Source organism: Sitophilus oryzae, unplaced genomic scaffold (assembly GCF_002938485.1).
Source record: "Sitophilus oryzae breed Bouriz unplaced genomic scaffold, Soryzae_2.0 scaffold_980_pilon_pilon, whole genome shotgun sequence".
In the NCBI taxonomy this organism is placed as follows: Eukaryota; Metazoa; Arthropoda; class Insecta; order Coleoptera; family Curculionidae; genus Sitophilus; species Sitophilus oryzae.
The window spans coordinates 143738-162129 of record NW_022147617.1 but is presented as its reverse complement, the minus strand read 5'-3'; the positions used below and the strand labels follow the sequence as shown (position 1 = coordinate 162129).

The 18392-nt window shown below is 31.7% G+C and overlaps 1 protein-coding gene across 4 annotated transcripts in view; it reads left to right on the top strand.

Moving 5' to 3' along the window:
• The window catches only part of LOC115891292 (proton-coupled amino acid transporter-like protein CG1139), a 35123-nt gene that overhangs the window by 13828 nt on the left and 2903 nt on the right, over positions 1–18392 (top strand). For all 4 annotated transcript variants that reach the window (XM_030911734.1, XM_030911737.1, XM_030911738.1 and 1 more), the window contains exons 5-8: positions 4479–4600; positions 4658–4742; positions 7436–7670; positions 11444–11672. In XM_030911734.1, the coding sequence (XP_030767594.1) occupies positions 4479–4600; positions 4658–4742; positions 7436–7670; positions 11444–11672 (671 nt within the window). The remainder of the gene's footprint in view (positions 1–4478; positions 4601–4657; positions 4743–7435; positions 7671–11443; positions 11673–18392) is intronic.

Genomic DNA, 18392 nt, shown 5'->3' with positions numbered 1-18392 from the left:
GATTCGTTTGATATAAACAAAAGTCAATTTCGTAGCAGACGGGGGGGAAATTGCAAATTTTCAAAACCTCATAACTTTCGTCGAAGGAAGTAACTTTCGAGGAAGGTGGCCAAAATTCTAAAATAGGTGTGCATAATTGTGCAAAATTAGCCGATTCGTTTGATATAAACGAAATTCAATTTCGTAGCAGTTGGGGGGGGTTGCAAATTTTCAAACCCGCATAACTTTAGTCAGGAGAATGTGCAAAATTTAAAAACAGGTGTGCAAAATTGTGCAAAATTAGCCGATTCGTTTGATATAAACACAATTCAATTTTGTGGCAGATGGGGGGGGGGGGAAATTTCAAATATTCAAACCCTTATAACTCTTGTCAGGAAGGTGTGCAAAATTCTAAAATAGGTGTGCAAAATTGTGCAAAATTAGCCCATTCGTTTGACATAAACGAAATTCAATTTAGTCGCAGATGGGGGGGAAATTTCAAATTTTCAACCCCTTATAACTTTCGTCAGGAGGGTGTGCAAAATTTAAAAATAGGTGTGCAAAATTGTGCAAAATTAGCTGAATCCATGTACATAGAAATAAATCAATTTCGTAACAAATGGTTGGGGGAAAGCCCGGCCTCAAGGCCAAGTCCGAAGGCCGTGTATGGGCAGCTATTTAACAATAGCTGACTTGTGAGTTTGGCGGGGCTTTCATGACTGTAAATGACAGACAGCGGAAATTAAGTACAAAAAAAATCACTGCCCCCTGGACTAAAATGATAGAGAAAAGTTTAACAGGTTGACGACCTCTTTCTTCTCTCTGAATAAAATGTGGAATTTTATCTATGACATAAATAAAAATATTTTTGTTTTTAGAAACAAATTATAAGAGACATAACTATTTGTATTTCTTGAAAAAGTACATTTCTTGAAAAGTTTTGATTATCCCACTCTCTATTTTCCGATATACTTATACAGGGTGAGTCTAAAATAAGTGATAATATTTTCAGGGCTGGTAGATCTCGATAAAACAAACATATATTTTCTTTTTATAGTTTTTCAATTAGGTCCAAAATAACCGAGTTATTCAAATTTGACAATTAAAAAAAAAGATTAAAAAAAATTGAGAGCCCTTTTTAGTGCCGTAACCATAAAGTAAAGTTGTAATTGTAGTAATCAGAGATTAAGACATTATACCGGCAGTTCCAAAAAGTTTTCTAAAATATACAGGAAAATTTAAAAGAAATGCAGAATTTACGTATTTCTGAGGTCGAAATATACCATCCTTAAAATATTTGCATTTATTAAAGACCCACCCTGTATAATTATCTAATTTAAAAACAAGTATGTCATAAATATATTACACTTTTAAAATAATTAGTAGTATAAGTAAAAAATGAAAACACAATTCAATTTTGTGACAGATGGGGAATTTCAAATATTCAAACCCTTATAACTTTCGTCAGGAGGGTGTGCAACATTCGAAAATAGGCGTGCAAAATTGTGCAAAATTAGCCCATTCGTTTGACATAAACGAAATTCAATTTAGTCGCAGATGGGGGAAATTTCAAATTTTCAACCCCTTATAACTTTCGTCAGGAGGGTGTGCAAAATTTAAAAATAGGTGTGCAAAATTGTGCAAAATTAGCTGAATCCATGTACATAGAAATAAATCAATTTCGTAACAAATGGTTGGGGGAAAGCCCGGCCTCAAGGCCAAGTCCGAAGGCCGTGTATGGGCAGCTATTTAACAATAGCTGACTTGTGAGTTTGGCGGGGCTTTCATGACTGTAAATGACAGACAGCGGAAATTAAGTACAAAAAAAATCACTGCCCCCTGGACTAAAATGATAGAGAAAAGTTTAACAGGTTGACGACCTCTTTCTTCTCTCTGAATAAAATGTGGAATTTTATCTATGACATAAATAAAAAATATTTTGTTTTTAGAAACAAATTATAAGAGACATAACTATTTGTATTTCTTGAAAAAGTACATTTCTTGAAAAGTTTTGATTATCCCACTCTCTATTTTCCGATATACTTATACAGGGTGAGTCTAAAATAAGTGATAATATTTTCAGGGCTGGTAGATCTCGATAAAACAAACATATATTTTCTTTTTATAGTTTTTCAATTAGGTCCAAAATAACCGAGTTATTCAAATTTGACAATTAAAAAAAAAGATTAAAAAAAATTGAGAGCCCTTTTTAGTGCAGTAACCATAAAGTAAAGTTGTAATTGTAGTAATCAGAGATTAAGACATTATACCGGCAGTTCCAAAAAATTTTCTAAAATATACAGGAAAATTTAAAAGAAATGCAGAATTTACGTATTTCTGGGGTCGAAATATACCATCCTTAAAATATTTGCATTTATTAAAGACCCACCCTGTATAATTATCTAATTTAAAAACAAGTATGTCATAAATATATTACACTTTTAAAATAATTAGTAGTATAAGTAAAAAATGAAAACACAATTCAATTTTGTGGCAGATGGGGGGGGGGAATTTCAAATATTCAAACCCTTATAACTTTTGTCAGGAAGGTGTGCAAAATTCTAAAATAGGTGTGCAAAATTGTGCAAAATTAGCCCATTCGTTTGACATAAACGAAATTCAATTTAGTCGCAGATGGGGGGGAAATTTCAAATTTTCAACCCCTTATAACTTTCGTCAGGAGGGTGTGCAAAATTTAAAAATAGGTGTGCAAAATTGTGCAAAATTAGCTGAATCCATGTACATAGAAATAAATCAATTTCGTAACAAATGGTTGGGGGAACGGTCAAGTTTGCCCCCCCGTTTAAAAAACGGCTCTAGTTTCTCTTAGGTAAGTGTGCAAAATATCATTTATGGTGTGTAAAATTGTGCAAAATGTGTGCAAAATAGTGGTATATCTCTTTTTGAATTTCCTCTAGTACGGGGGGCAAACTTGACCGACCTGTTAAAGAAGTTGTTTAAAAATGTGCTACAATACGGATATAGTATTATCCTTTATCTTTAATTTCCTTCTTCATTTTGTAAAAATAACTAGCCAGTTTTACATAAAACGTTAAATGCCGAATGCCTATTTTGCTACTTTTTTGAACTAGTGAAATGGACTCTTAAAATAAAACTTTAATAAAATATATAATATACAGGGTGGCGCCTCTCATACCCCGCGGAGGCTCCAAGGAGAACGAGAGTTTGTATTGAAATGAAATTTTGTGAGCATATGTAGGTTAATTTAGAGCACTTTTTAAAAATATAAAGAGTTCTACAAGGTGTCCCCAAAAAAAGTTATATATCAAAGATGTGTTTTTTGTAATGGAACACCCTATATATTAATTGATTTTCGGATTCTGGGAGAAAAATGAAGGTAAGTTTTATAAGAGAAGTGTATGACTAAAATGTAAGGTTTTTGACATATTTAACATTTTCGAGAAATAAAGAACAATTTTTTAAATTACAATAAAAGCTACCTAAATTGGAATTTACCCGGTATAGATCTACTGACGCAAAATGAGTAAAATTAAAATATCTAGGAAAATCTTTGTCTGAGGGGTACGCAACCTTAATAATATTTTGAAGATATATAAATTCCCCATTGAACACTGGAAAATATACTGGGCGTTCCATAAAAAAGGCGTTAAAATAAAGGAGTAACTTGCTTTTAAAAGTGACTAATGTTCCATATTAATTTTGTGTCACCCTGTATAACTTTTCGGGTCAAATTTCAATTTGGTCTAACATATAATGGTTACTGTAATTAAATATCAGGCTATACAAGGTTAACTAAAATTTAGGTAGCTGTTATCGAAATTTAAAATTTATTCTTCAATTTCACAAAGTGTGAAATATGTCAAAATTCTTAGATTTTGGGTATATGCTTCTTTAATAGAACTCACCTTTATTTTTTTCCTAGAATCCGAAAATCAATTAATATATAGGGTGTTCCATTAGAAAAAACACAACTTTGATGTGTAACTTTTTTGAGACACCCTGTATAATTCTATATATTTTTAAAAAAATGCTTTCAGTTAACCTACATATGCTGCCAAAATTTCATTTCGACATAAACTACCGTTCTCCTTGGAGCTTCCGCGGCGTATGAGAGGCGCCACCCTGTATATACAGGGTGTCCCAGAAATAATTGCAAGTATTTTAAGGGGTGGTAGATCTCGATAAAAAAAACATATTTTCTCTTTATCGTTTTTCAAATAAGTCGAAAATAAATTTCCAAAAAAAATAATTTTTTGCTAATATTTTGAGAACCACTGGATCTTTTCTGGGTTTTCTTTCTTGTAAATTTAATCTAATACCTATGTTGCCATATTATGAAGAAATTATGTTTTTTAACTCAAAACTAAAAAATTTCCAAAAAATTTCGAATTTTCATAACTTTTTTTTCGTGAAAAGAACCTCATAGGCGTGTTTCTAGGGTTGAACTATACTACCAGTTAAAATACTTGCACTTATTTCTGGGACACTCTGTATATAAAATATGGATTAATTTTTAGGTGAAAGCCTCCCACAAAGTTTGTATAAAAAATAAGCTGCCTAGTTTAGGTTATTCGGATACTGCCAAGGAGGTCTTCCTACACGGACCTAAATCTATACAAAAATATGCTCCCTTTGCCAAGTAAACTTCAAAAAAATACTTTATTAATAACATTTTATAAATAACGTCACGTTTTAGAGGATTTGTGGAAATTGCACTTATGTCAACGTACTACTTAAGTAATGCTGTTTATATTGTTTTCATATCAGTATCACTTACGAAAGTAGGTATACAAATATTATTTTATAGATATAAAAATAGTCCAGGGGACAGTGAAGATATTCGGAACTTATTTTCTCAGTGAGCAAGCAGTTAAGAAAAAAAATAGTCTAGCTAATCTGTGAGAATGGGTAATATGTCTGGCAGGTGATAAATTGGATAAAAATGATTGATATAATTGCCATGATTTTCGCCGCCCCAAAAATTTGTCAGATAATAGCGTATATTATAATTACAGTTGCAAACACAGGGTCGCTTTTATGTATGGAAACGGTCGATTATTAGGTAAAATATAGGAGGTACCGCAAAAAGTTTAGTATAAAAGTTATAGGGTTTATAAATATCTATTAGCGGGTAGTAAATTTAAGTATACAGGGTCGGTCATAAAGTCGTGGGACATCAAAGTGTCATTTTTTTAAATGGAACCCCCGTATATTATTGCATATGTCGGTTCTTCCTTCAATTCTAAGTAAAAATCGAAATACACACAATGTACCTCATACCAGCCGTTTCCGAGTTATTCACTTTTCCGAAAATATCACTTAAACAATTTGATTTAATTAATTTCGATATATTCAGTGTCATTTAACGATGCCATTTTGCCGAAACTGTGATACTTAATAATATTTGACATTAGTTCTCAAGTTGGCTTATATGTATAAAATGAGAGTATAGCAAGTCTGGAAATTACAAAATTTTCGTATAGCATTGTGTATTACGATTATTGTTTAAAATTGAAGGAAGAATTGAAATATGTAATAATATACAAGGGGAATTGTTTCATTTGAAAAAAATTAAAGTTTGAAATTGACTAGTAGCTAATAGGAATTTAAAACCCCATTACAACAGTATCACAGATTCGACAGAGTGGCATAATTAAATTAAACCAAACACATCGAAATTAATTAAATCGGGTTGTTTAAGTGATATTTTCAAAAGGCAATAACTCGGAAACGGTTGCTTTGAGGTACATTGTGTGTATTTCGATTTTTGCTTAGAATTGAAGGAAGAATTGAAATATGTAATAATATACAGGGTGATCTATTTAAAAAATGAAACTTTGATGTCCCACGACTTTATGAACGACCCTGTATACTTAAATTTATTATTCGCTAATAGATATTTAAAAAACCTATAACTTTTGTATTTAACTTTTTATGGTACCTTCTATATTTTACCTAATACTCGACCGTTTCCATACATAAAAGCGACCCTGTATAGTCCTTGGTATTTGGTATAGTCTGGCTAATGTGCAACATTCCGAAGCCTTGCCAGACTCGTGCAACACTCGTTAGGCGCGCTAAATTCATAAGCACGTGGCGCTTCCTCTCCTAAAAAGCTGCCCACAAACAGAAAGGCCCGGCCTTCGGACTGGGCCATGACGCCGGGCCTTTCACCCAAATTACCGTAGCGGAAATATATCCGCGGACTTCGCCTTTCACGCAAACTTACGGTATTTTGTGTGAAAAGCCAGGCCTCAAGGCCAAGTCCGAAGGCCGTGTATGGGCAGCTATTTAACAATAGCTGACTTGTGAGTTTGGCGGGGCTTTCATGACTGTAAATGACAGACAGCGGAAATTAAGTACAAAAAAAATCACTGCCCCCTGGACTAAAATGATAGAGAAAAGTTTAACAGGTTGACGACCTCTTTCTTCTCTCTGAATAAAATGTGGAATTTTATCTATGACATAAATAAAAATATTTTTGTTTTTAGAAACAAATTATAAGAGACATAACTATTTGTATTTCTTGAAAAAGTACCTTTCTTGAAAAGTTTTGATTATCCCACTCTCTATTTTCCGATATACTTATACAGGGTGAGTCTAAAATAAGTGATAATATTTTCAGGGCTGGTAGATCTCGATAAAACAAACATATTTTCTTTTTATAGTTTTTCAATTAGGTCCAAAATAACCGAGTTATTCAAATTTGACAATTAAAAAAAAAGATTAAATAAAATTGAGAGCCCTTTTTAGTGCCGTAACTATAAAGTAAAGTCGTAATTGTAGTAATATCAGAGATTAAGACATTATACCGGCAGTTCCAAAAAGTTTTCTAAAATATACAGGAAATTTTAAAAGAAATGCAGGATTTACGTATTTCTGGGGTCGAAATATACCATCCTTAAAATATTTGCACTTATTAAAGACCCACCCTGTATAATTATCTAATTTAAAAACAAATATGTCATAAATATATTACACTTTTAAAATAATTAGTAGTATAAATAAAAAAATGAAAAGTCTAAAATAATATTAAGAAATCAACAGTTAAACCCATTATAATTAATAAAAAAATGTATACACGTTTAAATAATGAATATTATACAGGGTGAGTCTTAAATAAGTGCAAATATTTTTAGGGTTGGTAGAAAAGAAACCTATTTTCTCTTTACAGTTTTTCAAATAAGTCCAAAGTAACCGAGTTATTTTACTTTGAAATTTTAAAAAATATGATTTTTGCTGAAATTTTGAGAGCCTACTTACTAGATTATTTCTGGATTTCTTTAATGTTGCCATATTGTCAAGAAATTATGGTTTTTAACCAAAAACTAAAAAAAAATCCAAATTTTCAAAAAATGTTATCGAAAAAAATCTCATAAATTCTCTCACCCAATCACTAAAAATATTTGTACTTATTTAAAACTCACCCTGTATATAAGAACGTATTTTTCGCTCATACTAAATATATTTTTAGCTATTTTCGTATTATTATCCTGAAATTGCATGGTGGGATCATTACATCTTCAAGTTGATAATATTGCTGCCTCTGCTGGGTCTATGTCAAATTAGGGAGATCAAACATATGGTTCCGTTTTCCTTTATTGCTAACATCATGCTGGCTGTAGCATTCGGTATAACGGCATACTATACAGTTTCTGGTTTACCAAGTGGAGGACAATCGGATGCTAAACTAGCTACAAGTCTTTCTGGTAAATAGATGTGATTAATTTTTTTCTGAGCGTGCATTAGAAGTTTCTAGAGAACCACAATATCTAGACCGGAGATTATTTGCACATCATTGTCGCACAACGAGATCTATCCATTAAACATATTTGCAATATGGCGGCACTCTTTTTTTTATTACATACTTAAATTCTCTGTAAAATTTTATGAATTTTGATATCACACTCCTATACCAAACATAACCGTTTTTAAGAAAAAAAAAACATTTAAAATTTTTAACAATTTAAAACAATAGATCTGGCCATGTCATATTGTTCAAAAAGTAGTATGTATCAGTATATTATCGATCATCATTTGCAAGCCAACTTTGCGTTGTTTTTTTTTTCAGGGTTTATTCTATTATATTATTAATATAATTAGATAGATTAGATATTTAGATATTAGATATCACCAAGGAGCGAAAATACATTTTTGACAGATAGAAATAAATTGTCTGAATTTTTGACACTTAATGTCAAAGGAAGCTAGATAAAATCAAGAAAAATATACGTTTTCAACTAAATCTTAAATAACTAACCTAAAAACGATTTATTTTTGGTATAGGAACATGTAGGTACCTATAGTTAAAAATTAACGAATTGTAAAATCTTTTCACTAGTGAAATAAAAAAAGTGGGTTTCCATTTGAAAAAAAAATGTTTTATGATAATTTTTTAATCGCTCAATTCCATGACAGCTACCGGCATTATTATATGATATTTGAACAATTTAATTTTTGAAATAGATAGCTACATATCTTCTCTTTCTGTCACAGTAGCTGTAGGTATCACTAAATTTGACTTTTAGGCTATACAAATTTTTTTGACAGGTAGTTTTTTCGTGGAAAAATTTTAAATATTTTTTTTTCTCAAAAACGGTTAATGTTAGATATAGAGTGTTTAACATAACTATTCATAGAATTTTACAGAGAATTTAAGTATATAATAAAAAATAGGGGCGGCCATTTAAAATAAGAAAGTTGTAGTAAACTTCCGAAATTTCCGGAAGTGCCGCCATATTGAAACTATTTTTAATCGATAGATCTCGTTCTAAAACAAAGATGTGCAAAAAATCTCCGATCTAGATATTCTGGTTCTCCAGAAACATCTAATGCACGCTCAGCCTGGGACACCCTGTATACAATACTCACCTAAAGTTCGAAACAAATGGATTTTTTTTTAATGGGCTGATGAATTAATAAAAAATAGTTATACAAACGCTATTGACATTTTTCAAAAATCATATTTTTTTTGGAAAAAAAATGGTGTGGATAATTGGAAAGAAATCTAAAGAATCTTAGTATTCCAGTTGGGGTTTATAATGAAATTTTGTAAAAATAGAAAAAATAGAAATGCCAATTTTCAAAATATCAAATTTTAGTACAGGGTGGGTCAAATTCGACGCTTTTAAATGGAAACACCCTTTTCTATAGGAGATAGACAAAAACTAATAACGGTGTCTGGAGCTCAATTTTTGTCAAAAACATGATGGTGAAACCCGCATATCGATATCTGTTACCGTTTCGGAGTTACGGGGTGTTTTTCAAAAATATGCATTTTTAACAAATCGCTGTAACTTTTTTGCCGAGTTTTTTGCTATGGAAAATTTTGTATTTTTATGAAAACATTTCCAAAGCACCTTTTTACGTAGAATTTAACGGTTTAAGTATATATTTTTTAAAATTAATAATTTAAGAATTATCAACAGAAAATTTGATTTTTTATATGGGACACCCTGTATATTTTTAATTTATTGAAAATAACTTAAAATTACCTTTCCAAAAATATAACACACTTGATATTTTGCTCGATTCCTCTTCGAGATATAGAGTATATAAAAATTCGCCCGCTTTAAAAAATAAGTAGGCTTTGAACGGCACCGGCTGTAATGTAAAAATGGCTGTAAAACGAAAATAATATTTGCTATGAGAGATGCAGAATTTTATAACAATTTAAAATATATTTAACCAACATCAACACATTTAAACTATATCTAATAACAATAAAATTAATAAAAATAAATAGCAAATCAAGACATTTTCTTTATTCTTCCGCAAATATATCTATAGGATTAGATCCATGGGCATTAAGTCAGGCGGCTTCGACGGCCAACGGCTGGGATCTTGGTTAGCTTTCAATTATTCTTGAAATTGGCTGCAAAAATTTGCTGATAACTTCAGCGCTCGGAGGCGGTGCGTCGTCTTGCTGGAAAATATGTTTTCGAGTTCCATTAAGGGCATACCATCAATAAGTGGTCCAAAGCCTACTAGTTAAAACTAGAGATCTTTTAAAAATTCTGTATTTCGAAGGGAATTAAAGCAAAATATCAAGTGTGCTATATTTTTGAAAAGGTAATTTTAAATTCTTTTCAGTTAATTAAAAATATAGAGGGTGTCCCAAATAAAAAATCAATTTTTCTGTTGATAACTCTTAAATTATTAGTTTAAAAAAAAATTATACTTAAACCATTAAATTCTACGTAAAAAGGTGCTTTGGAAATGTTTTCATAGAAATACAAAATTTTCTATAGCAAAAAAGTTACAGCGAATTGTTAGAAATGCACATTTTTGAAAAACACCCCGTAACTCCGAGACGGTAACAGATATTGATGTGCGGTTTTCACCATCATGTTTTTGATGAAAATTCAGCTCCAGACACCGATATTAGTTTTCGTCTATCTCCTATAAAAAAGGGTGTTTCCATTTAAAAGCGTCGAATTTGACCCACCCTGTACATAGAGAAAAAAGGAAATAATCTTATTTTTTCCTTTAGAATATTTTGAGTCGCATGTTAATAGAAACATAAGAATAATATAGTGCATAATATGATGCATATATTGTGTTATATGATTAACACTTCTGTAATACCTAATACAAAATGCAAATACCTATTTGTACATTTTTGTAACAAAGGTTTCATTTTTAAAACGCAATAAGAAAAATTAACCGGTTTTTTTATAAAACAAAATACTTTTGAAATAATAAATATATAGGCGATACCAATTAAATTTTCAGTTACGTAATCGAGGGCCCGATTTTTAAGTTCATTGTTGCCAAACATAGACATATTCGCTGGATATTCAGGTGGTAGCTCTGCTGTAAAAAATGCCAAGTTTCCACATTTATTTATTTATTTCCTGACATGGTCGTTGGTTTAGACACTTTAGTTTTCTATTATGAGATTTTGGTTTAAATGAATTGTGTTGTGATACTTTAAGCTTAACATTTTTTACTAGCAGTCCTTGCAGTTGTACAGTGTTCTTTTTAGAACCTTTTTTAGTGCTAAGCGAAGAAGATCGCTTAATATCCATTTCAAAAAATTCATAGATCAACTTTATTATAATAGTTTTAACAGGAAAGCGGTAGTAGTGGCCCTTTGTATCCCTTAAGTGTTGTTAAGGAGGTGTGTTTTGTTGATGTAAATAAAATAACTGTTTATATATTTATAGTTAATTTATTTATTTTTCTAAAATATTTTTTGATTAAAAAAAATATACAAAAGTGGGCAACACTGTGACGGTAATCACGTGACCAAATGTTTATTTGGTATGAACTATACATATCCAATACTGATTGAATTGTTGTATAGTTTAATGCATTATTTAAAATAATAATTTTATAAAAGATAATAGTTTAACATAATAATAGTTTATAACATATGGGGGTAAACTTTGGAATTTTGTTAAATAATTCAGAATATACCCAGGTTTGGGTATATGCGGCCAGTCTTAATATGAAATATACTAAAAATAACGATTTTTAGGTATTCCATCTTTCCTAAGCACTGTTCTGTTTGCTATGGAGGGAATAGGTACTATAATGCCTGTAGAAAATTCTATGACCGAACCTAAATTTCTCGGATGGAACGGGGTACTGAACTGCGCCATGGTTTTGATAGTCGCTCTGTTTACGGTAATAGGATTCCTTGGATATTATAGATATGGGGAAGATACTGAAGTGACAATTACGAAGAATTTACCAGATGATGAAATGTAAGTACCGAATGATAGAAATTGTCTCTTAATTATTATTTCTCGTTTTTGGCCTCTTTCATTAGATAAAGGCAATTTTATTATACCTTTTCTGTTTTATAAACACTCAGAGGGGCGAAAACCCAACGGAGAAAATTTTGGTTAAATTTAAAGTGTCATATTTTTGTTATTTCTAGCCCTATTTCCATGAATTTTTTAGCACGCGCTATATAATTATATCAACTTTAATTTGTAAACTCAGTTTTTTATAAACTTTAGTATTTGGCATATTATACAGGGTTATTCGAAGGGTTGTTTTTTACCCTAACTTTGATCCACCCTGTGCAATAATTTTGTGAGCAAATTTTCCTAAAATATAATTTTACGGTCAGATCCATGTCTCTTGAGCGTTTTGTTTTTTAGGTCATGCCAATAATACATGCTTTGGTTAATTTTTAAGAGCGAAATGAACTCGCCACCAACAATTTGCAATTTTTCCAATTATAATATCTTTTTGAACTTTTTTTTCAATACGACAAGGCAGTTTTAGTGATTATTGTGAATTATATACTACTATGAATTGCTCATCATGTTCGACGTTTGGGAAATGCTTGGCAGGAAGGTTAGAGATCACGAAGCGGTACCAGTTTCATTAAATGAACTTCGCTTGGTTCTTGAAGAAGAATGGGAAAGCATAACACAATATGATATATGCCAGTCTCAATGACAGTATGAACGGACGTATAACGGCAGTTATAGGAGCCCATGATACAAAGAATACAAGGTATGATATTGCGCAGGTTGGTCACTACGTCACAGGTGATAAACGGCACCATTGGTCGCCAAGCTCTGCGAGCCAATTTCAAATTGTCAAACAGATTGTGTCATCCGTGAAATTTAATTGTGTCAAAATGTGAAAATAATTTTTCAAATGTCAAGCTCGATGATTTGACATGTCCTAATTCTTCCCTCGTTTAGGTCTTTTTTTATTAGTGGCAATTGAACAATATGGATATTTTTTTGTCTGGCGTATGACGTCACAGGTGGTATGCGCAAACTGAACGAAATTGGACCCGCTATCGATCATACCTTGTTTTCTTTATACCATGATAGGAGCCAGGGGAAGCAATACAAAATATTAGGGTATTTTTGACAATTTTTTTTCTGCTGGTATATCTGATTAACCCTGTATAATATGCCAATTACTAAAGGTTATAAAAAAGCTAAGTTTAAGAATTAAAGTTGATATAATTATATACAGTTTGCTAAAAAAGTCATGAAAATAGAGCTTAAAATAACAAAAATATAACACTTTAAATCAACCAACCAAACCAAACTAAAAATTTCTCCGTTGCGTTTTTTTGCGTCTGAGTGTAGAACCACAGATTATACAGATTATAATCTTTGTTTTTTCTTTATTGTTATTCGTGGTCCCAATTTTCGGAATCGGGCACTAGTTAGGTGACTAGTTTGCGCACATAGCATGCCCACCAAAGACATTATAAAGATAGACCGAACATCTCATTCATAAATACTCGTTGGTAGTGTATCAAACATTCCAATGTGTCAAACAAGGACAGAAGAGACAGAGAAGTCTAAAATTTCCGACCCCGGCAACTAGGCGCATTTGGGATTGTTCTAATGGCCAGTGGCGTATCGTTTTTTGGAACGAATTTAATTAGTTAAGTAAAAGTAAAGTAATTAGTAAAATTTTTACTCTATATTAATATACTACATTAACACTTTTTCGTCAGATGAGTTTTGTTATAAGGTCTAATATAATAATACAATTAATATCCCACATATACTTATGTTGAAACGTTAGTAGTTTTCGAAAATCACTCCAACGTCGATTTTCAATTTAAACTTTCAGTTACTTCTATATAAACTTTCAGTTACTTTTGAATATTTACAGGGTGACTCATGCTTCCGAAATAGTTCTATATTAGGTTTGTGGTTGGTTTCTTTCAAAATTTTTTTTCAGAATATGGAGGCATTTAGGCACATTTTAGACATTTTTGTAAACATAGATGGCCGGAACATATTTTCAAACCAAAGTTGTAGATTTCCATTCCAGAAATACCTAGGGTTGCCACTTGTCCTTTTTTGAAAAGGACAGTCTTTTTTTGGAATAACTTGTCCTTTTGACTTTTTTGGCTTAAAAAGTCATTTTTATTTACGTATTTTCCCTGAGAAAATTACCTACAGAAAACAGAAATATTCTTTTCGCCCAAATTTAATTAGGAATGTTATAAAACTTAACTTATAAATAAATTTTTCTTGTTTAGAATAGGCAACATTATTTAGAACTTCCCGTTTAATCTCAAATGATAGTTTAGGTTTTAGTTTTACCTTTTTTTATCTTAAAAAGAACTTTTCAATATTAATACCTAATTAGTAACGATTTAGTTAGTTCGCAATCGATAGCTTCCTGTGAAGTACTGTGTAATAGTTGTTTAATCTTGTATTATTAATAACTTCCTATACCTAAAATCAATATTTAATGAGAAAATTGTGTTTTTTTTTGAAAATATAAGACAAGATTTGACTTTCGGTCTTCTTCTTGTATTATGATGGCTCTGATACAAGGCAATTGCCTTTTAGTCTCGCAATAGAAGGCATTTATCATTAAAAGTATAAAATCTGTGTGCTACAGTATGGGATTTCTGTCACATAATAATGAATACCTGTTACGTTTATTTACAAATCCATTTCTTTTAAAGGTAGCTTCATCAGATAATCAAATTTTAGTTAAATATCCTAATCTTCATGAACTGTATTAAGCATATGTATTGCGGTTTGAATCACCCTGTATGTTGACAAAAATATTTTGAAAATGTGCGTTACAATGGCCCCCATCTTATGTAAAAAATTGAAATAAAAATCACAAACAAAAAACGTAATAGGTAAAAAGCTTTTTGGAGGCCTGGGTCGCTCTCTATATATGTATGTATAAAACTAGTAGCCTAAGAATTATTTACAGTTCGTCCCATTCTAAAAAAAGTTAAACAGACCGTACAAATAACTCTAGGAAGATGTATTTGTACGGTGGTAAACAATTGTCTAAACAAGGCCGAAGGGGCAGATATAATAAAGCAATAAAATGTAAAATAGGTCGGGTTAACACCTTTGTTTATTTATTGAGCAAAATTCCTTTAGAATATCGTATATAATGACCAAAATAGGACGCAATTTTAAGAAAAAAATGTCACTTTCTGGCTTATAATAAAGTTTCAAATGTAACGTTAATATTCAAATTTGTTATGATCTACAACAGTTAGGTAGTAATTGAGACGAATTATAATTCAATTACCGGCTTCTACGTTCTTGTTTTAATAGATCAAAATTTAACAAATATAATTAGAAATTATTTTAATTGTGAGAGGCTCCCTTGTGGGACGCCCATGTACGATTACGGCGCGGCGGAAACAATACTTACCTGTGAAAAGACAAATTCGGGTAATTTGAGCTTATTTGTCCACACATTTGACACTGTCATACCATATTAAAAATTCGCAGATTCAAAAGTACATTAAACAAAAACAAAAACTACTGAAAAACACTGAAAAGTTCACTTCGGACTTGATTCCGACTTCAAACACACCGTAAGCTAAACATAGTACGCTATAACGGACCATGGGCCGTCGCGAGGGGTGGTGGGACGGACGGCTCATTTCATTCTGGAAGACTAGCAGCGACGTTGCCAGTAGTTCTAGACGTTTCAGCACATTAAACAATAAACATGTCTTTTAATAGTAACGCATATATCCTCTGGTTAATAACATATTATTACGCATGCTTCTTTAAAAATAAACTATTAATTTAATTAAGAAATTGAGATTTATTGATATCCGGTGAAGGTTTTAAAGTCACCCTTTCTGCAAATCAAACTAAGTAGATAGGCGCAAATTTGATATGTGGCAATGTCGCCTTCTCTATCTCAGTTGATTTTTACAGTACGTAGTCAACCTCCGAATGTTTGATCGGGTTAAAATGCATAATGTGATATCTGTTCTTCCTAAATCTATGATGCCCACTTATGGCCTCTAAAATTGTGCACAGCGCCTGACCGGCACAGTTATTAGAGATATCGCGAGAGATATCGCAAAACCGAATAGCGTCATGCAGTATTTACGCGTACCTTATCATGGTCAGTCATGGTTACTATATGCGCGAGTCAATTTTTAACGCAACGCCCGCTAATAACGTTACCGTCTAACGTAATTTGCGGATCAATTACACCAAGCGCTATTTCTAAATAACGTTTAAAAATTGCTTAAATGGGCATGTGCGGGTATTGACAACCGGGGCCGGCCGGCAAGATCTTTTATTTTAGGTTATGTTCGAATTGTTTTGAATTATTACTTTAGTTTTATTAGGTAATTTGATATTTAAGTAGCTGGGATTAGTTTTAATTAAATAAATATGGCCCAAAATATGGATTCCACCTCTTCCAATATTAAAGAACCTATAAAGAGACTTAAGCGATTCGCGTCTACATATGAATAAGACGCGAATCGCGATTTTGCGAAACTGCTCTCATTGGTCCAATTTTAATGATCATGGCGGCGCTGTCAGAAATTTTAAGATTTTGGCGATTCGCAAGATTTAAAATTTGGGGGGCGGGAAAGTTAAAGTGTTTTCAACTTTTTGCGAGTATTTGCGCGATTTTAAGGTTCGCGTTTGAGCAGAATGGTGTTGTGATCGGTTATCGATTATTTTGACGACGCTGACAAAGTACAAAGTAACTGAAAGGATTTCTCCAGGTAAAATGGGTTCTCGTGCATATGTTTATGATAGATATGTTTTTGATATACAGGGTGTCCCAGAAATAAGTGCAAATATTTTAACTGGTAGTATAATTCAACCCCAGAAACACGCCTATGAGTTTTTTTTGGCGAAAAAAAATGTTGAAAATTTAAAATTTTTCTTGGCATTTTCCGGGAAATTTGAAAAAACTTTTTAGTGCCACTTGTTTATTCACCTGAGATTTCTCTACTGTGTATCTAAACCTTGCAGTGTTGCAACCTCCTATGTTATCCACATTCTACATAGTTCTACATTTATAAATTCATAGACAAATTTCTACTGAAAAATTATGAATTAATTTAATCTTGCATCAGTGCTCATTATTAATAATTATTATAGAAAAAAACACATTAATAATTATTTTTTGTACTTCAATGAAAACTTAACAAAAACCACCGAAAATTAACTAAAACATTATGGTTATGACGTTTACGAAAATGATTCATCATATTATTCACAACCAGGTCACAAAAAAGAAATTCCTAAAATGTTTATCGTAATTTAGAATTCAATATATCGAAAACAGCCCAACGAATAATCGATTAATTTCCGTTTTGTCTGTTTTCTTTCATGTTTCTCTGTTTTATTTGAACCACTGATTTACAAAACACCTTGAAAAGCGCACATTACTTTGAATACCGTCTCTTATCGCCACTTTACGAACTACTTTCAATCTAAGAAAATACATGTTTCACTCAACAATTTTAAATACGTATTTTGTTTTTTCGCTATTTTTTCGATGTATTTCGACAGCCCATCCGTCGCTCGTCGGCCAAGAGTGCCACGTGTGAACTGGTCTTTTGAGCCGCGCCGTCGTGGCGGGCTTGCGTCAGACGAAGATGTTAAGCAACGTTGCCGTAGTTACAATTTCAAATTCAAGACATTCGAAGCAATCAAATTCGTATTAAATTTTAAAAATAAAACAGAGAAACATGAAAGGAAACAAACAAAACAAAAATGAATTGATTATTCTTCGGGCTGTTTTCGATATATTGAATTCTGAATTACGATAAACATTTTAGAAATTTCTTTTTTGTGACCTTATCAATAATCAATACATTTGTGTTTTGTTTGTTGTCTTTCATGCTTTTCTGTTTTATTTTTAAAATTTAATAAGAATTTGATTGCTTCAAGTGTCTTGAATTTGAAATTGTTGAAACCTCGCATGACGCAAGCTCGACGCGCCGGCGCGACAAAGGAACAGTGAGCAGTTTGAGTTGGCCGACGGTTGGACTGTCGACGGAATTGTCGAAATACATCGAAAAAATAGCGAAAAAACAAAATACGTATTTAAAAATGTTGAGTGAAACATGTATTTTCTTAGATTGAAAGTAGTTCGTAAAGTGGCGGCAAGAGACAATAATTCTCAACATTTATTCATTCAGAAAGGTATTCAAAGTAATGTGTAATGTGTGCTTTTCAAGGTGTTTTGTAAATCAGTAGTTCAAATTGTGACGAAGCCTATATGAAAATAATGTGTTAAGTGAAAAATGGGGACTGTTATTTTAGCAGTTTTTATAATAGCATGTACAAGTAAAGCAGCACAATGAAGTGTATTTTAGTTAAGTGTGTATCGAAAAAGAGAACTGTCGCAGTTACATCGATCTGTCATAAGTATCTTTTTTGGGTAATTTTTGGTATGTTAGGTTAGTTTTTTAATTTAACTTTTTTAACTTTTAAACGTTTAACTTTTAATTTATTTTATGTAATAATATCACAACCTTAAAAATGTAATGCATCTTTGCATTACATTTGGCAAACTCCTCAGGTGTTGTGATTTTATGACTTACTTTTAACATATACTTTCTTCCGGGGAAATCCGGGCTTGATCCGGGTAATTGGATTTAGTTGGCGATATCTGCCGGCGGTTCTCAAAATGTTGCGATAATTTTTTTAAATTTTCAAAGTTAAATAACTCGGTTATTTTCAATT